The sequence below is a fragment of the Thamnophis elegans genome, chromosome Z (assembly GCF_009769535.1).
Source record: "Thamnophis elegans isolate rThaEle1 chromosome Z, rThaEle1.pri, whole genome shotgun sequence".
NCBI classification, from domain to species: Eukaryota; Metazoa; Chordata; class Lepidosauria; order Squamata; family Colubridae; genus Thamnophis; species Thamnophis elegans.
Genome location: NC_045558.1, coordinates 116441262 through 116462156, shown reverse-complemented (window position 1 = coordinate 116462156; position 20895 = coordinate 116441262). Strand labels below are relative to the sequence as shown.

At 39.4% G+C, this 20895-nt stretch overlaps 2 protein-coding genes across 2 annotated transcripts in view; one reads left to right on the top strand and one right to left on the bottom strand.

Annotated features, from left to right (window-relative positions):
• LOC116520698 (testicular acid phosphatase homolog) overlaps nt 1-16800 on the bottom strand; it is a 29388-nt gene extending 12588 nt beyond the window's left edge. The window contains exons 1-4 of the mRNA XM_032235000.1: nt 16093-16800; nt 4008-4103; nt 3374-3460; nt 1075-1212 (exon numbers count right to left, since the gene is read on the bottom strand). Coding sequence (XP_032090891.1) covers nt 1075-1212; nt 3374-3460; nt 4008-4103; nt 16093-16179 — 408 coding nt within the window. The 5' untranslated portion in view covers nt 16180-16800. The remainder of the gene's footprint in view (nt 1-1074; nt 1213-3373; nt 3461-4007; nt 4104-16092) is intronic.
• On the top strand, nt 10021-19267 carry LOC116520699 (integrin alpha-X-like). The gene is made up of 7 exons (XM_032235001.1): nt 10021-10182; nt 12167-12247; nt 12945-13072; nt 14139-14284; nt 14504-14654; nt 17341-17485; nt 18930-19267. Exons 1-7 carry the CDS (start codon nt 10122-10124, stop codon nt 19100-19102), a joined length of 885 nt encoding a protein of 294 aa, XP_032090892.1. The 5' UTR covers nt 10021-10121; the 3' UTR covers nt 19103-19267.
• Nucleotides 19268-20895: the final 1628 nt, after the last annotated feature.

The following is a 20895-nucleotide window of genomic DNA, read 5'->3' as shown; positions in this document are numbered from 1 at the left end:
ATTTGGGGTTCAACCATACCAGTAGTGGGTTTCAAATTTTTTTAGAACCTCTTCTGTAGGTATGGCCTGCTTTGTGGGAGTGGTTTGCTGGCCATGTGACTGGGTGGGTGTGGCCAACTTGTAAAATGTGGTGAAACTCACTTAACAACGCTCTTGCTTAGCAACCAAAATATTGGCTCAGAAATTCTGGCATTTGAAGCACGCAAGTCTTAAAGCTGTCGAGTTACAAAACCCTTGTACCCCAGCCCTTTAGAAAAAAAAACCTCAGGGGTGTTCAAACTTGACAGCTTTAAGACTTGTGGACTTCAATTCCCAGAATTCCTCCTCCAGTCATGTTGGCTCAGGAACTCTGGCATTGAAGTATGCAAGTCTTAAGGCTGTCACGTTACAAGATCCTTGCACCCCTAAACCTTTAGAAAAAATCCCCAGTGGTGTTCAAACTTGACAGCTTTAAGACTTGTGGACTTCAACTCCCAGAACTCCTCCTCCAGTCATGTTGGCTCAGAAAGTCTGACATTTGAAGTACGCAAGTCTTAAAGCTGTCAAGTTACAAGACCCTTGCACCCCTAACTCTTTAGAAAAAAAAGCCCAGGGGTGTTCAAACTTGACAGCTTTAAGACTTGTGGACTTCAACTCCCAGAATTCCTCCTCTCGCTCTTCATCTTGATGAAGAGCGGACGGGCGGGGGGAGGGAGCTGGAACCGGTTGTAAATGGCACTGTAGTTTTGTGGAACCTCTTCTATAGAAGAGGTTAGTACCCACCCCTGAACTATACTCATAAATTGAGTATTTTATTTCTAGGGAACCTTTCAGTTAGCAAATGGTACTTAAGGCTGTTACCCATTCACCAAAGTTTTGGATACATATTTTGTAATCCATATTATATATTATTTTTTAAACAATCATACCACAAATTTATGAAGTTACATATTTATACTTTTTGTTGTTGCAAATTAATGTTCTACTGCTCCACATGTCATTTCACTGAACTGTTCCTTAAAATGTGTCACGAGCAGCCATATAAACAGGGAGGAAAAACATTTAATGGACCACATACGGCTTGTGTTCACTTACTTTGTCATACTTAGTAGGCACAGTGTGGATGGGAACAGGTTTCCAAGGAATCTCTGGATGTGAATTTGGATAGAGTCCCATCAGGTTGGCTTGGGCACTCATGATGGTGCGGTCATAATCGGTGCTGCGGACGTAGATCTGAAACAGTGGATAACCATGCAGTGAGCTACCTGTATTGGCCACAAGGTGACCAAACCATTGACATTTTACTTATTAGTGTAGCCTTTCTTGGGGGACACAATTTCTTCCTCCACAGAACTAGCGGGGATGGTAGGACCAAGCTTGCCTTCAATTTATAGCCACAATTGGGACTGAAAACTTCGTGGCTAAGTGATGAAGGCTCACTTGAATTATGCCAGATTTTTATGACCTTTTTTGCTGCGGCTATTAAGTAAATCACATGAATATGGTTTTCCCCATTGATTTCATTTGTTGGAAGTCCCCTGGGAAGATCACGATGGTATAATCCCGGGATACTGCAACTTTCAAAAATATAGACTGGATGACAAGCACCCAAATTTTGATCACGTAACCACAGGGACACAGGGACAGTTGCAAATGCAAGAGTTTTTTTTCATAAATCCATTTTTCCAGCCATGTTGTAACTTTGAATAGCTTGTTAAATGAATGATTATAAGTCAGGGACTACCTGTATGTGTGCCTTAATTGAAGAAATGACTATTGCTGGTTTATTATAACTGTAGTCGCTGTAGGATATTAGCAATATTCAAATATGTTATTAGTTAAATTCTTTGGTACAGTACCTCAAGGCAGCATACATAACTGGTGCTCCCTCCTATTTCTTCCTTCAATAACCCTGTGAAATTGGTTGAGCTGACCGAGAGTGTCTGGCCCCAGATTGCCCACTTATCTTCCATGTCTGAACCAGAGATGGGTTGCTCCCGATTTGGCCTGGTTCGGCTGACCTGGCAGTGGTTTTTTTGCCTAGGTTGCAGAACCGGTAGCGCCCCAGGCTTGCCACGCCCCCAAATCGGTATCCTCACTGCTGCTGATCTCGCCGCCATATTTTTTTGTGGTGACTGTGTGTGCATAGTTCACTGTAAATTGTTCTGTGTATGTGCAAAGAACAATTTACATTGAACTGTTCAAAACACATGCAAAGCAAAGCAATACTAAAACGGGCAGCAACTCACCCCTGGTCTGAATGGAGTGAACTACAAAGGGAGTTTTCCCATGTTAGTCTGGCTCCTTAACCACTATAGGCAGTCCTGGACTTATCATTGGCCACTAAGAGACTGTTCAAAATTAGAACAGGCCCACCAAAATCTATTTACAAAGTATGTTCCAAAGTATGGATGGACAGTCCTTTCCCCCTCTTTAGTCATGTGACTGCATTTTGGGTGCTTAGCAACCATTTTTGTCAGTTTGCAGTGTTCTGTGGCCATGTGGAGAGGTGGGTTCCTACCGGTTCGGACCAGTTCTCTACCACACAGGTAGTAACTCGGCCTGCCACACCCCCAAACTGGTTCTACAGGCACCACCATCATGTTTTTTGCTGCTGCACATGCGCAGAAGCATTTTTTTCCAGAACTAAGCATGCAGTACTGAAAGGTCATAAAATTGCCTTGGTTGTGTGATGTCCTGCCTTACAACTGCCATGATTTATGACCATAATTGCCAGGCTCAATTACAGTCATAAGTGGAGGATTACCTGTACTCCACACTATGTGTATGGTGCATGCATTTAAAACTTCCCTTGCCTGTATTACTTAATTGTACAGCATTTCTGAATGCAACTTAAGAACTATTAATAAGCCAATCTTCATTCTGCATTGATAAATGTAACTAGGAAAGAGACCAATGCTGGCTAAAGTATTTAGGTTTTATTTGAAAAGCAGCGGTAAAGCAGTCCCTTACAGCCCATATGTATGTACTCACCCATATATACTGGTTACTCTCTTCCATTAATTTGACCTTAATCTACAAATTTACCGTAATAGAGGATTTTCTGCAAATACCATTATTGACAACCTGTGGCAACTTGAGCAAGGGAGAAACATTTGGGAGGTTTCCTCACTATTTTTAAAATGACTTTTCGAGAAATGTTGGTCTTAGATTAAGAAGTGTTGGTTTTCATAGATTCAGCCAAAGACACCCACCCCCAAACTAAAAAGTCTGGGCAAGATTGTGGTCAGGGCTTGGATTCACTAGTTGTTGCTATTTATTTTTAATTATTATTTGTCTTCCCCTGTTTATAGTTTCATCCAGTTTGTTTGCTGCCTCTGGAATTCAAAGGAGCTGAATTATGTTGACCAATGTATTATTAAAAAAAGATTACTTCTTGTGGTTTGTAGGAAGGGCTCAAAAATCCAGCATATCTCTCCCGGAGGAATTTCCCCAGAGCCTTCTGTTGCAAAATGCCCACCTAAACAAGGAAAAAAGCAAATATTAAAATACTACCCTCCGAAATAGGCTCGCTTTGGGGCTGCAGAGTAAGATATAAACCGAATAACAGCCTGAATATGTGCAAACTTGATTTCTTGGCTGACCTCTGGTCTGATACAAGACCTGGCATTACTCTGCTTCTTGGATTTGTCTGCAAGGAATTTAAGCTTCTGAAGCATTTGTTTGTTATTCCTTAGCTTATGCATTCCTGCATTGTCGTAAGATTTATAGCTGCCTTCAAGAACGTTTATCTAGTTCCTGCACAGGCTATTGCTGGCAACAGGATACTTTATAAGGTTACTTCCAGGAAACTACTACTAGTATTATTATGGTGGGTCGAAAAGTTGCCAAATGTTTAGACTGCATTCAGCATTTTTATCCACTTATCGAGTCAAAGACCTGGGGCAGGCAGATGTTATGTAGGACAGGCTTCAGCTGGCACCAAGCGAGGATTGTCATTTTGCCCCTTCTTCTGCATTCTGGCACAGGCTGCCATAACAATAATTGAAATTCGCCCCTGAATGTACCTCACTCAGCTGCTGGAAACCATGTGGCCAGGCTGCTGCTTTGTGGGGATCTGTAGGGTAGGTGCTGAGGGGAGATCGGTCACCATGGCGATAAACCTGAGAAAGGAAGAGTTGCAAGATTGGCAATTATAAACAACCAAGTAATTTGTCTTTGGCTCTAAGGAGGGTTAACTACATAACTACCTTAAACCAGAGTCAGTAAAGCCCCATTACTCTGCTCATCCAACATAGGATACCCAAATCAGTCAAATCAGTTATAGTTTAGGATGAATGGGCTAGTTTACACATGCCAAAGCTAAAATTCCAATCACAAGTTATCCAACTTTTTAGCCTAACATAACAACTTGTACAAACCCACCTAGAAGATAAAGGAGAAGATTAGTAGCTCAGGATTGAAATGAAGAATTCCTGGTACTCTCTGAGTTCTTTTCTTGCAGACATTTCATTACCCAAATTAGGTAACATCATCAGTGCTAGTAGGGAGCGGGGTTTGCCCTCAATTCTAGTGGATGGCCCTATCAAGTCGGTGAGAGTGGTCTCGGTGATTCTTTGATTGGGCTCTTCACTGTTAGCTTGCTTGGTAGTTCCTTGCCTGGGGTATTGTTTACTTCTTGGTTGTTGGTCTGATGTTAATCTTGTGGTTAATCTATGCTCATCTGGGTGTTGGTAGCTGCAGGAGAAGTGTTTTGGTCTTTTTGTTCCATTTTTGGCCCGTTAATTGTCCCTTTTGCACAGTATGTAGATGTTTATGTCTATATCTCTGTAATAATCTGCAACTTCATCAAAATGGGACTGAACAGTCAACCCAACATAGCACAACCAACATGTCATAAAAAGAATAACACTGCCATACATCAAAAACATCTCAGAAACCACCAACAGATTTTTACAACCACGTGGCATTGATGTAGTACACAAACCAACTAAAGCCCTCCAAAACATCCTAAGTAAACCAAAAGACCCAGCAGCCCAGAGGAAAAAAACAGGAGTCAATTACAATATAATATGTAAGGACTGCAAGAGCCACTATGTAGAACAAACAGGCAAAAGACTAGCCAAGCAAATCCATGAACATCAGTCAGTCAGAAGACAGGATGAAAAATCTTTGGTTTCACAACATATAGACCAGGGATGTCAAACTCGTGGCCCACAGGCCGGGTACGTAACGTACTGGTCATGCTCATGCCTGGTTTAGCGAAGAGGAAAATCAGAGGTGGGTTGCTGCCGGTTCGGCCCGGATCAGCCGAACTGGTAGCAGCAGCGGCGGGAGGCTCCGCCCACCCATCTCGATGCTTCTGTGCAGAAATATCATGAGCATGCATGAGTGCACATGAGAACATGCCCAAACCAGTAATAAAGAAATTGGCAACCCACCTCTGGGGAAAATGATATGTCATATGACGACACCGTGACTATGTGAGTTTGACACCCCTAGTATAGACAGAGTTCAACTGGGAAACCATGACCATCCTACAACGAAGTTCAAAAATGCTAGAGAATTCCTGGAAACCTGGGCATTCTGACAAATCAGCAATCAATAGACACATAGACATAAATAACCTCTACATGCTGTGCAAAAGGGACAATTAACAATCCAAAAAGGGAACAAACAAGACCAAAACATCTCCCCAGCAGCAATCAAAACCCAGATGAGCATAGATTAACCCCAAGATTACCATCAGACCAACAATCAAGAAGTAAGCAATATACTCCAGGCAAGGAACTACCAAGCAAACTAACAGTGAACAGCTCAATCAAAGAACCTCCAAGACACTCCCACCAATATCGACAGGGCAAGCCATGGTAATAAACAAAAGGCCCAAAACACCTCCCTACCAGCAATCAACACCCAGATGAGCATAAATTAGAAATGGAGGACTGTGATATCTAGGCTCATTCATAATGTTCAGAAATAAGATAATAAAGTACTTTGTGTCACAAGTCATGGACTTTAAAAAGAGGTAAGAACCCTCTTGAGCCACAAATGCAAAATAGTTCCTACTATAATTTTTCTTTTTGTATTAAATCCACTTCTCTCTTTCATTTACACGGACACAGTCAGACACATTCTCACCCTCACCCCAATTTGGCTTTCTTTTCTATATTTTCTTTTTTTCTGAGGAAGATACAGCTATGATACTGCTGATGAGTCAAGATATACCATACTCCCAAACTAAGATTGCTTCTCCCATATCCTAAACGGGCATGGAAAGATAATAGTAGTGGACTCTTAAGAAGTAGGTTTTCTGTCAGCATTAGAAAATAATAAATAAATAAATAAATAAATAAATAAATAAATAAATAAATAAATAAATACATACATACATACACACACACACACACACACACACACACACACAGAAACATTCTTCTAGACCTCATTATAGATCATGCACACGCTAGCATATTAGAACTTCTGTTGCTATAAAATCCATCCTTCTGAAGTATATTTCAGTTCTCTTCTGTCACTTGCACAAGACTGATATTTTTGCTTTCTTTTTTTTCATGCAACTAGCTAGGACTAAGAGGAGACATGATAAAGTAAAAATATACAACATTTTTGTTGAACTATTTTAATGTTGGACAGGAATTAAACCCAATCAACATGGTACCCATTTACCAGATCAAACTCTATACAGTCCACAACTTAGATCTCCATCTGTTTCACCTGAGATCCAATTAACCCATCCCAAGAACCAAACAGTTATTTCCAATCCCTGGCTACAGGCTGGGCTAAACAGAACAAAGAACATAGAATTAGAGGACTGGAAGGAACTCCAGAGATCTTCTAGTCTAACTCCCTGCTTAAGGCAGGAACCTTATACCATCCCAGTCAAATGTTTGTCCAGTCTATTTTTGGAAAAAAACCAGTAACCCCAAGAGACCAGCATTGTCTTCTAACAGGATGTTCTCTGTAGCTGCTGCATTCTGCTCTTCAGACTCCAGCGAGCTTGACCTGACTGAGAGAAAACAATGGGTTTGACAACTTAATGGGAGAAGGCTGGTAAAAACCATCTTTGGCCAAACAAGATGGATTTGACCAGCTTTCTCCCATTCTCCCATTCTCTGGCCAGAGACCCTGGGATTCTTAGCTCTGTCATTGTCCCAGTCTGTGTACCAGCGTAACGAAGCGGAGTATTCTTCCTTGGGCAGCTGAGGGAAACAGCATCTTCAGGAGGAGGAGAATCCAAGCTGGGAACTTCATGGTCTTGAGCCCCTTGTAAAACACAGGAGAAGAGTGAGGGCTCCAATTATATAGCCCTAGCTTCAAGGGAACTGTGTAATTATCTTGTTTTTTCCCCTGCTGACAGATTTAACAGGTGCCCCACCACAAAGCATGTGGAGGTGAGGGGATTGTTCTATCTCAGTTATGGAGCCCTCCCCGTCCATCTCATACTTGCTCATCATCTTTAAAATTATTTCTCTGTGGACAGGCATGGCAGGGGGGATTATTCTCCATGATTACAAATCTCAGCCAAGACATTACGTCTTGCGTGCTCAAGCTGCAGATAAAGGTCAAGGCATGTGGCAACTGGAAACAACTCTGCTTGTTTCAGGCTGAGCTCTTCCACCATTAGAAGTTGCATGACTAAGCCAAATTCAGAGGATTCATGGATGAAGAAGTGCCTGATGGAATCCTGCTAATTTCCCAGAAAATTTAGGCTTTTCAGAGAAAAGTTCAGAGGGAGGATTGAACTTTGGTCAAGGAATGACAAACTTGGTTGGCTAGTTGGTTGGTTTGCATCAGTTCAGACCGGTTTGCCCAAACTGGTAGCAAAAAATACTATTGTTTCACCTGAAGCGGTAGTACAAAATGCTATTGTTTCACCTGAACCGGTAGTAAAAAATGCTACCATTTCACCTGAATCTGTAGTAAAAAATGCTACCGTTTCACCTGAACCGGTAGTAAAAAATGCTACCATTTCACCTGAATCTGTAGTAAAAAATGCTACCGTCTCACCTGAATCTGTAGTAAAAAATGTTACCATTTCACCTGAAACGGGAGTAAAAAATGCTACTGTTTCACCTGAACCGGTAGTAAAAAATGCTACTGTTTCACCTGAACCGGTAGTAAAAAATGCTACTGTTTCACCTGAATTTGTAGTAAAAAATGCTACCGTTTCACCTGAACTGGTAGTAAAAAATGCTACTGTTTCACCTGAACCGGTAGTAAAAAATGCTACTGTTTCACCTGAATTTGTAGTAAAAAATGCTACCGTTTCACCTGAACCGGTAGTAAAAAATGTTACCGTTTCACCTGAACCGGTAGTAAAAAATGCTACCATTTCACCTGAACCGGTAGTAAAAAATGCTACTGTTTCACCTGAATTTGTAGTAAAAAATGCTACCGTTTCACCTGAACCAATAGCATTTTTTTACAGCTGGTTTTGTTCTGACAACCAGCTGTGCGACAATCAGCTGTGCCACACAATTTAGAAATTATTTATTTAACAAATGAGTCCAATCGGTTTTAAAAATACTTTTTTAATTAGGTGCCATCCGGATATACTTCATTATTGCTGGATCATGAGGGAATATATACAAACACCAGAGAGCACTAAATGCAAGGGAGCCACAGATAAATTGGTTTTCACTAATCTATTAGGTCAGTAGAATGAAGAAATGCAAGCAGTTGAAATTATCATAGGTAAATATTCCCTTAACATTTGATTCCAGGGTCATCTTGATTTCCATTAGGTAACATCAAATATTTAAAGAGAGATGGTAGTGGAAAAATACAATTTAATTCTGCCTGAATTCAGTTTCTAGATTCATTTTAAACCCAAACCTGTTATGGTGATGATAAACCTTAAGTTTTTTTTCTATTTTTGAAACCAGATCGTGAAATAGCTATTCAAAGCAAAAGGTCAATAAATATTCTATCTGTCCAGCTCCCCATATGAGTGGGCAGAGTATGAGTTTTCTGCACAGAATAATAAAAGTACAAATATTCCAAAACTAATTCATGCTTTCTTAAACGTTACACAACAAATAAGCTGACCAGTTGGAAGTGGTCCATTAGACACAGAATTCCACTTTAAAAGTGGAGCTTCAAAATATACGTTAACCATGCTTTTTCACATTGATTTGGTTGAGAGATTTTAAAATGTGAATTAATTTGCTCTTTTGGTTCACATTAAAATAATAGCAAGGCAAGAGTGCTGGATTAAAAATAATTGCCTCTGTGCTATTTCTGAAACTCTGAGTGTCAAAAGCCCTGCAAACTTTACTGTACAAGTGACAACATATCTTTCTGCAGAGTGGCCAGCAGGGCACTTAGAAGATAAGAAGATAAGTATTAGACAGAGCAGTGGTTGGTATTATAATTGATGGGTAGCAAAACTTCTGGGAGAAATTGAATCACAATCCACTGTGAGATCAAAGGTGCCAAGGGTCAAAGCAAATCTTGGAATTAAGTCTGGCAAACTAATCATGGGGATATTCAATAAGGATCTATCCAGGTATATATAATGATACCCATCCATCGTTAAAGGTGCCACTGATGTTTACATCTCATATTTCTGCATTTCTGTACAAGTAATTTTTGATTTATGACAATTCAGCCCAAAATTTATGTTACAATGTGACAAGTGAAGTGACTTTTGCTCCACTTTACAACCTTTCATGCTCCAGTTGTTAACCGAATCACTGCAGCTGTAAACCTAGTAACATGGTTGCTAAGTGAATCTATCTTCCCCATTGACTTTGCTTGCTAGAAGGTCGCAAAAGGGATCACATGACCCTAGGACATTGCAAGCATCATAAATATGAGCCAGTTGTCTAGTGTCTGAATTTTGATCATGTGACTATGGAGATGCTGCGACAATCATATGTGTGTGGAAACAGGTCAGTGCCATTGCAACTTTGAGAACAGGTCAGTGCCATTGTAACTTTGAATGGTCATGAAATGAACAATCATAAGTCAAGGACTGTCTGTATAGTAACTCCCAACATGGCTACTGCCCAAGAGTTCAATGACCTAATGGAGCAAATGTTTGTATATCAGAGAGTGGCTGCTAGTACCAGGAAAGTGACCTGTTCTGCTCAATCTCCAGCTTACTCTGCAAACAGCCTTTGCCCTCAGAACTAAAAACTAACTGACAACAATTGAGAATGCCAGCTATGGGAGCACTTGGAGTTTTTATTGTCACCTTCCTTTTCCTTGGAGAATCAGGTGGGTACAAATAGGTGCTGTGGTCAGGTAAAGAGAGATGATTGTGTCAGGTAGATGGACATAGTTGATAGCTCTCTAAATATTTCCTTGAAGCAAGGGTGGAATCCAGCAGGTTCTGACAAGTTCTGGAGAACCAACAGTGGAAATTTTGAGTAGTTCGGAGAACCGGCAATATCACCTCTGGCTGGCCCAAGAGTGGAGTGGGAATGGGGATTTTGCAGTATCCTTCCCCTGCCATGACTACCAAGCCACGCCTAGGGAACCAGTAGTTAAAAAAATAATTTCACCACTGCCTTGAAGCCAGAGATCGACAAACTTTAAGTGATCAGTTGGCATCACAATTTTTTTTAGGGCAGACTAAAGTCCCCAAGTACCCTGTTTCCCCCAAAATAAGACCTCCCCAGATAATAAGCCCAATCGGGCTTTTGAGCACATGCACTAAAATAAGCCCTCCCCAGAAAATATTGCAACACAGCAGCCACCATGAGGCGACCATGCTCGCCGCCTCCTGTACCTCAAAAATAATAAGACCTCCCTAAAAATAAGGCCAAGTGCTTATTTTGGGGATAAAAAGAATATAAGATCCTGACTTATTTTCAGGGAAACACGGTAGTATCTAAGGTTAGGGGGAAGTTTTAAGGGCGACGTGACTTTGGACAACATATCTCTTTTAGAGTTAATGTTATACTTTTCATGAAAATGAAATGCAGGAAATTGTGCAGTCTGCATTCATCCTTCAGCAGTTGTGATCACAGTCTTGATCAGAGTTCTGGAGACCACATATGTGGAACATAACAACAGCATGGGGTCATAGTCCACCCACCCCTTAAAAAAATCCTTAATCAAACCAACATGAAAATTATTGTAGTCTACTAATTAAGAATGTACAGGATTAAATAGGACAGAGATTTAAATCTCCATTAAACCAGGAATATCCCTTAGATGATCAAAATGAGACAAAAACATATGCAGAACGGTTGTAGGAATTGGGAATGGCCAGTCTAGAGAAAAGAAGGACTAAGGGTGACATGATAGCAGTATTCCAGTATTTGAGGGGCTGCCACAAGAAGAGGGGTTCAACCTGTTTTCCAAAGCACCAGAAGGCAAGACAAGAAACAATGGATGGAAACTAATTAAGGAGAGAATCAACCTAGAATTAAGGAGAAACTTTCTAATCTAATGGTGAAAACAATTAACCAGTGGAACAGATTGCTTTCAGAAGTAGTGAGTGCTTCATCACTGGAGGTTTTTAAGAAGAGGCTAGACAGCTAGTTGTTTGAAATGGTATAGGGTCTCCTGCTTGAGCAGGGGGTTGAACGTGAAGACCTCCAAGGTTCCTTCCAACTCTATTGATTATCTCTATGCCACTGCTGGTTGTGTCTGATGGAAGTTGGAGTACAGCAGCTGAAAAACCATATTTACCCCATCTTTATTAGACTAAAACAACATGTGTATTTAAGAATACACATATTTAAGAATATGTAACAAATACTTTCTTGGCATATAAATAGTGCTGCAATGATTTAAAGCTTTAGTCTGGATTTAATGGTTTTATGTATTTGAATGAGATAAATGTAGTTACTGAACTGACAATTTAGTAGCTCCTAAAATTCATGATTTTATCTTATTAATCTTATGCTAAGATTAATCAGAGTTATTTTTTTTAATTAGCAGACCATTTGGTTACCTAGCCATCAGCCAATCCTGCTAAGTATCTACAAATATTTATATAATTTATAGGCACAGAGATAGATAAATAGAGACAAAATTATTAGATTCTTTAAATTTCTTTTTCTCTCCTTTGATACATGCATTTACACAACTGATATGCAGATGGTCGTATGTATGTATGTATGTATGTATGTATGTATGTATGAATGTATGTATGTATGTATGTATGTTAGCACTGTCCTGGTCTTAGAAAATTCTATTCAAAATTGCATTGATATTTTTGATAATATTTTACTATTTTCCTTTTGTACAGCGTCAAGAGACATTTTTGATCTTTCTGATGCTCTTGATGGAGATACCACAACAGTTTCCCCAAGAAAGCCAGAAAATCAGGGTAAGCAAAAAGTGGGGGTGAAAATAAAAATTTGGATTCTATAAATTTTATAATTTATCTTTAAATGGGAGTGCTCTTAGATTCACTGAAAATAAGTAATGACATTTTTTTCTATTAATGTTTGGAGATTTTTTTTTAATCCAGCATTTTAGAAATTTCAGTTTCGTTTTTGTTAACAAATTAGATTTTTCAAATTTCTTGAAGAAGCTTGGATATAGGCCATATATAGTGAATTGTCAACCATAATTTCTAACTTTATATTGATTAGAAATGAAGGCGGTTCAGTGTTAGGCAAATGAGTAAAATCAGGTTCTATCGACCATGCATTGAAAGCAAAATAAAGTCATGAAAAGGGCATTTTCTATGTACTCAACCACAGTTTTTTATTGCTCATTTACGTATATCAGGACTATCTTGGAAAGAGATTTTTTTTGAGGATGAGAAAGAATATTTCCAGCATTTTCCCCCCTGGCAAGATTACAGTACCTTTAACCTGTGACTCCCCCCACCCCCACCCCCCCACCCCCTACAATAGGCTATAATACCAAGATGAAAAAAAAATGAATTTTTGTTTGTTAGGAAGCTATTAAAATATTCAAGAGGCCCTCAGTTGGACATTGGTTGTGATAAGTTGAGAACAGTAGAGGATACTTTTGACTTTGAAATGAGAATCTTTCCTTTGTTCCTTTCTTTCCAGAGTGTCCAAATGTTGCCCGAGACATTGTGTTATTGATTGATGGGTCTAGCAGTGTTCGAAATTCGGAATTTCTCTCACAAAAGTTATTTGTTGCACTCTTCAGTAAAACTTTTCCTGACAATACTCTGGTCAGTTGGAAGAATGGAGAACCACACAAGGGGGATAATATTTGGATTGCTCTTTGAAGCCAAGGGAATAGAAGGGAATGAAGCGCTGGGAAAATATTTTGTTCTTCTGAGCTGGACTTTCATAAGACAGTTGAGATAGCTCATCATAGACCTGGGGAGGAGGGAAATACCTTCGTGAGCTATATTAAGAAATGGTGCAAAGAACAGAACTGCCTAAAAGGTTTAAAATTTAGTTTGCAGAGAAAGAAGGAAAGAAGGAAAGAAAGAAAGAAAGAAAGAAAGAAAGAAAGAAAGAGGGAAAGAAAGAGAGAGAGAAAGAATGAAAGAGGGAAGAAAGAAGGAAGGACAGATAAACAGAAGGAAAGAAAGAAAAAGGGAAGGAAGGAAGGAGAAAAGAAGGAAAGATGGAAGGAGGGAGGGCTGGAGGAATGGAGGGAGGGAGGAGGGGGATGCTAACTAACCATTGATTAGCATCAGCCTCTGGATTGTAAAAAAATATATAAAGCAGATTTCCTTGTCCTTGTCTGTGTTCATATGCTATGCCATGCTTAATTGGCTAATTAGCATGCTGGCTGGGGAATTCTGGAACTTAAAGTTCACTCATCTTAAAGTTGGTCAGGTTGAGAAACATTGGTTTAACCATATACCTGAACAGGTGGGATCACACCTTCAACTGCTGGCTGGTGAGTGGGTAATTATTTTCTGATTCTTTATTTATTGTTTCTTTTACATTTAAAATTCTTTTAACAGCCATGAAAAGCAAGTGATTATTGGCTAATGGTTCTTGTGAGTTCTAAACTCACAAATAGGACCATACTGAGAATGTCTGAATGTCAAAACAGGCCTTAAAATATATTGCCACAAATAAACCAGTCCCAGGTATAGTTTGAATTGGATTTGTAAGAGTTGAGGGTTGTTCTAACAGACCATCCAAAAAGCATCAGCATGGGAAAGTCTGATCTTGCCTGTTGTGGGAACACACATTTAATTAAAAAATGAATATGAATTCTTCAGATAATCCAGATGGCTGCTTCCACTTTTAACCTCCTTTTCCTTTCTTCCTCAGTTCTCCCTCCTGCAGTTCTCCAACAAATTTCAGGAGCATTTTGACTTTAGAACTTTCCAAAATGACCGAAACCTAAACAACATCCTACACGAAGCCCGTCAGCTGCAGGGCTCTTCCTACACAGCCACTGCCATCAAGAAAGCTGTGTAGGTCTCTGGGCAGTCTTTCTTCTTCCCCAACCCTGGTCTGGCTCCTCCCTGCTTGGTTGGGTCTGGGGGTTCACATCCCCTATCATGGAGCCATTGCCATGGAAGAATCCTCCATCTTTGGAATCTCTTCTGCTGGACCAGGATACAGGTCTGGAAAAGGAAGTGGGCAATGGCACTTTGCTCTCTCTCTCTCTCCCCCCATCTCCTATTTATTAGGGAACAGTTCACTCCACAGAAAGGCGCTCGCAGCAATGCCCAGAGGTTCCTGGTGATTGTGACTGATGGAGAGAAAACTGGGGATCCCTTGAACTATCCAGAGGTTATTCAGGAGGCTAACAGAGCTGGAATCACACGCTTTGCTGTTGGGGTGAGGTTCAGCTTATTTGCCTGTCTTGTCCTTTGTTTTCACATTTTGCTATCCTATCCTCAGGGAGCTTAGATCAGTGTTTCTCAACCTTAGCAACTTGAACATGGCATCTTTCCCAGAATCCTCCACCCATCTTCAAGTTACTGAGGTTGAGAAACACTGGTATGGATGATAGAATTCAACCAGGATCAGAGAAAAGTCCACCAGAGTCACCTTTCCAGCTTACAGCCTCAAGTTTTGTTGTTTTTCATTCTGGTTGCTTTTATTGTTTTTTTTTTTACTTTGCTTTAATTGTTAGCTGCCCAGAATAATGTACAGTGCCTTGGTACCCAACTTCTTTGAAACTCATTTAATTTGATATCCATTGCATCAGGTGAAAATTTTATCTAGTACTCATTGTTTGTTTGGTACTCAATGCACAAGCTAGAACTTGTTGGTGTTGGCTGCCTTTAACTCACATTATTTCTTGTGGGAAAAATTGTTTGGTACTCATCATTTTTGGTACTCATCATGTCTCCTGGAACCAATAAGTATCGAGGTATAATTGTATAGGAAATAGGAAATCAATAAAGCTGTGTAGCATACATATGCATAGACACCTATAGCTATAAGTATCTAATTGCAATGAGGCTACCCTCCTCTTTTTAACTATTTCTACATTAATTCTTAATTTGTTGGAATTAATGGAGGTATTGTGGTATGTTGTTTGAACCCTGTGTGTAGTCGTTGTGTTTGGTCTGTGTGAGTATGAATATGTACTTACTGCTTGGATTTTTATTTCATGAACTACTTTTATTGGATGGAGTTTTGTAATTACTAGGTTCTTCAGAATTGTACCACACCTTTGCAAACACACAGATTAATAACTATCATTATCATCTATTATCATCATTGCTACCAAAATAAAAATAGCCATTAGCTCCAACCCAGTGCTTTCTCTGAAAGTGTGTACTAGTCCAGGAAAAAATAAAAATAAATAGAAGTAAGATGTGGTTGGTAAAAGAATATCCTGAGGGGAGAGCCGGAAGGGATAGCACAAAGCTTTGTCACCAATTTGTCTTCTGCTATATACGATGGATGTTTTATAAAAATATTAGAGCAGCTGTTTCATCAATAATAAGCAAATTTCCCCTCCCAACCACCACCATTTTGTGACTATGCCTATATCAGATTCCAAACATACCCAGAAAGGCTACTTGTCTGTAATACAAATAGCCATTGTTTAATGATGCCTCATGTAATGACTGTTTCCAGTTACATCAATGATGGAAAATAACTTTGTGATCAATCCTTGCATGTAAGACCTTTGCAGGTCAGTAAAGCAAAGGAAAGCTGAAGTGACAAGATAAGCAAATTGCAATTTCATTTAGCAACTGTTTCATTTAACAACTGAGTTGTCAGGCCCAATTGGAGTTGCTTAAAGAGGTTTCTTACTTACCTGTATTTCAAAAGCTAGCCTGAAACACACAGATTTTCTAATTACAACTGCTTGCCAAAGTTTCACTGGTGCCAGCATACTAATCATGTAGCAACCAATAGGATATTTTTCTTGTTCTCAGTAAGAGTCGGCAAACTGCTTGGTCTGCAGTTTGCAAGGGTGTTTGGAAACTGTGTTTTCCAAAAATCAGTCCAGCCTGATGGTAACAGTTAATAATTAACCTGTTTAAAACCTAAGGAAGGTTGATGTGTAATTATTGACATTTGCAAACTGAACACTCCTTTACGAGTTCTGTCAGAGCTGTTTTGGTGTTGTTTTGTGGCAGGTAATACACCAGCTTCCTGCAACTTGACTGAAATGCCTCTAGGCCAGTTTATCAAGCAGAGGCTGTGTTTTCTGGTTGTCCTCATTGGTAAATCCTTACCCCTTATTCTGTTTTTGCCTATTGAGGATGCCATAACATCCTGCAACAATCTTCACCTTCCTTTCCAGATTTCCTGGATTAAGAGATAAATTTTAGAGCATGGTTGCATTGTGGCCGTGTTTCTCATACTCAGCAACTTTAAAATAGGTAGACTTTTGACTTCCAGAATTGGTGGAAGTCAACAATAGGAGAATAATGGAATTGGAAAGGACGTTGGAGGTCTTCTAGATCAGTGTTTTTCAACCACTGTGCCGCGGCACACTAGTGTGCCGTGACATAGTGTAAGGTGTGCCGTGGGGAAAACACTTTATATATGGTCAATATAGGCACAGAGTTAAAATTTTTTAACATTTTCTAATGGTGGTGTGCCTCGTGATTTTTTTCATGAAAAAAAGTGTGCCTTTGCACAAAAAAGGTTGAAAAACACTGTTCTAGATAAGCACCCTGCTCAAGCAAGAGACCTTATACTATTTCAGATAAATAGCTGTCTGGCCTCTTCTTAAAAGCCTCCAGTGATGGAGTACCCACAACTTCTGAAGGTAAACTGTTCCACTATCCAACAACATGCATTCAGGTCTTTTACAATGTTTCAAGAAAATATATTAAATGAAGGCAGCAATGTTTCCTATACCGGTAATTGTAGAGCACTGGGAATTTGGAGTAGATGAGTTCTGGGTCATATGTAGTCCTTGAAGCTCACTGTTCAAGCCTATTTTCTTCTTCATTTCTACAAACATCCTTGGACAATAAGTACTCAATGGTCTATAAATCCAATAAACCTAAACCTAACCTAAACATTTCACTGACTTTCTTTTTCCTGGAAGGTTGGTACAATGGTGGCAAGCAGAGTGTTCCAGAGGGAGCTTCACACCATGGCTTCCCAACCTGTCACGGAACATACCATCTTGCTGAGACAGTTCTCAGATCTTATGGATATCCAACTGAAACAGAAGATTTGTGCCAGTCACGGTAATAGGATTTGGGGTCTTGGGGAATAGAGGAGGAGTACGCATTCATATACCCAGAAAGGGCTAAGGGCAGCTTGCAAATCTATGCATGCATTACAGGTAGTCCTTGATTTACAACAACAACTGAGCCCAAAATTTATTTCGCTAAGTGAGACATTTATCAAGTTAACTTTGCCCCCGTTTGTAACCTTTCTTGCCACAGTTGTTAAATGAATAATTGCAATAGTTGGGTTAGTAACAAGGTTGTTAAATGAATCTGGCTTCCCCACTAACTTTGCTTATCACAAAAGGGGATCACATGATCCCAGGACACTGCCACCATCATAAATACTCAGTTGCCAAGTGTCCGAATCTTGGTCACATGACTATGTATTGCTGCAACTGTCGTTAAGCGTGAAAAACAGCCATAAGTCAGTGCCATTGTAACTTCGAATGGACACTAAATGAACTGTTGTAAGTTGAGGACTACTTGCATTGTGATCAAGAATTGCAGAAATTGTTTTATTTTAATTTCTGACTGCACTTTAAGAGTAAAGACTAGGTGAATGATTGGGCTGGTAATAATTTTATTGGCACAAGAATGAATTTAAGGAATTTAATTCCAGGTGGTGTGATGATGGCCTCTATTTTGAAGCCAGTATAAATGGCACCAAAATGGCATTAGATGAATAAATGGAGGCAAAATGTAGCAATATTTCTGAGGGGTAGCTGAAGTAACTTGCTGTATTTCAAGGGAAGGCAAAATTGCCTTCCTGTCTGGCTTGAATGGGGTGGGGCTGATGAATCTGAAGGAAAACAACGTCAGCAACTGGGCTGATATTGAAAAGCTTTGCAAAACTAAACCCAGTTGGTTCTTAGATAGAAGTTGCACAATACCAAGGTTGTATGATATATTGGGTAAAGTAGTTGAAAATATATTGTGGGAGAAGGCTAGGGAAAATTACTTCAGAACTTCATGGACATGGCCAGGGTGTCATTAGGAGTTGGGCTTAACCTGAAGGAAAATTTACTCTACCTTTTAAAAACTGATCATGAGAAATAAATCCCTGCCAAGCGAAGGAAAATTATTTTATTAAGCATCTCAAGATAAACCACCAGCCATAAAATTGTTATAAACATAAAAAACAACAACCAATTTTTCTCCTTAATAAAATGCTTGCAGCTTCATTAGAGTAATGTGATGGGCAAAAATTCAGTCATAGATGATATATTTCTCAGAGACAGAAATAGTTCTTATCAGTCACTATCTCCTTCTCCTTATAGGTTACAATCCTAACAATCATAACCCCTTTCCAAAATGGCGCTCATGTGGCTGAATCCTTAACAACTACCTCTGTGTATATGTAAATGTATATAGGGTGGTGGTGAGGAAAGAATTATAGCAATTGATAAAGAGAGGATGGAATGGCAGATCGCTGTGAGAAAGTCTGCTTTGTGTCTTCTAGGTACTGTGGTTCCACAGCCCACATTAGCACCCCCAATTTCTTGCACCTCGTGCACTGACCCCCATGTGCTGCAGAAACTGGAGCAATTAGTACAAGGCCTGGATCAAGTAAAATCCAAGCTGGACCTGCTGGCTGCCAAGGTTGGGAAATGTGGACCTGGCTCCCATGGTTAACAGAGTTTGCAGGAGGAAGAGAGTGTTGCAGAGAAATGCAGGACAAACTTAAAGAGTTGTATTTTTGGAGGGGTTCAGCTTCAAGGAGCCAAACTTCTGAATTTAATCTAGATCCCAATATGATGCTGAAGACCCTTTGATGGCAATAAAATCATTAGCTCATCAGTCTTGTATCTGCTTTCTTTTTAAATATAGCAACAATATATTTTGTAGAAAGCTATAGAAATGACCTTAGAGATCTCACTACATATTATTTATTTATCATATGGCACATTCACATCACAGTTCGATAAAAACACAAGAGATAAAAAAAACAAAATATGAAATATAAGGTCTAAAATATTACAAACACTTGTCTGGTTCAGAGATACCTTTTTTCCCCTTCATTTGTCACACCCAGGAAATCACCAAAATCTCCATTATAGGCTCTATTTTGGCTTTCTACCACTGATATGTTAGATAATTTATTTTTCAGACCCACAGTTTGGTAATGGTATTTTTATTTATGGATGACATCTGCCCAGTGTGAATTCAGATCAGTATGGTCCATATCGAATGGGGCTGGTCAAATCCAGATGGTTTTCCAAGATGCAAGGCAAAATTTCACTACACAAATGATTACAATAACACATTTAAAAACATACTTTAAACCAAAGAATCAAGGCATTAAAAATAAGACAAACCCTACCGTAATTTCTTGGGGCATAAAAGAGAGAAGGAAAAACATTGGCAGGGTTTGGTGACCTATGTAAGATCTTTGAGGTAGTCTAGACCAGGAAACAAACTACACACATTTGGGGGAAACTGTACATATTGATAGACTACAGTAATAGAATCTTAATGTGTTGACTGTATTTTTCCTTCTCTTCTTCTTATACCCCACAGAACTAGAGCAGAGCTAGTCTAGGTTTCATCCTAACCTTTTCTTTGTTTCTAAGCTTTACAATATGATTTTTAACCATCTCTGCACAGTTTCTCTGAAGTCATCTGTGTGGCTCTCTGCAAAGCCTCATGAATGCTCTGTGAGCTGTGGGGGCTTTCTTCACCAAGTCTCTCAGCAGGAATACGTAGCAGCAGGTAGCCTTCCATAAAATCCAGAAGCATTAGGTAGCATGACTAAGAGAAAGAGATGATGGAAGCTGCAGTTTAGCATAATCTCAGAAACCACATATTGCCCAGTCTGATTTGCAACATCATTTTAATTCAATTCTTGAAGCACAACGAGCAAAAAACATGCAAATAGATAATCCTGCAGACAATTTTACTCAGAAGTAATCTCCCTTGGATTTAATGGTGGTTGTTTCCATATATCAGATTATTATATCTAAAAAGTGTACTATATACAATAATAGAGAGAAAATGTAAGTAGGTTTTTCCCTCTTGTAATATAAGAATTCAAAATTACTCAGTGAAGTGGGCTGACACCATACAAGTAATCCTCTATAATTGAACCTAAAATTTCTGTTGCTAAGCAAGACAGTTGTTAAGCGAATTTTGTCCCATTTTACAACCTTCCTTGCCACTGTTGTTAAGTGAATTGCTTCAGTTGTTAAGTTAGTGACATGGTTGCTAAGTGAATCTGGCATCTCAATTCGCTTTTGCTTGTCAGAAGGTAGCAAAAGGTGATCACATGAGTCTGGGATACTGCAACTGTCACTAAATGAACTATTGTAAGTTGAATGCTATTTGTATTTCAGAAAGATAGAAACAGGTGATTCAATATATACTTACTATTTCAAAATCCCTATTGCAAATGTTCTAATGCACTCTCAGTTTTCAGAAAGGATTAGTCA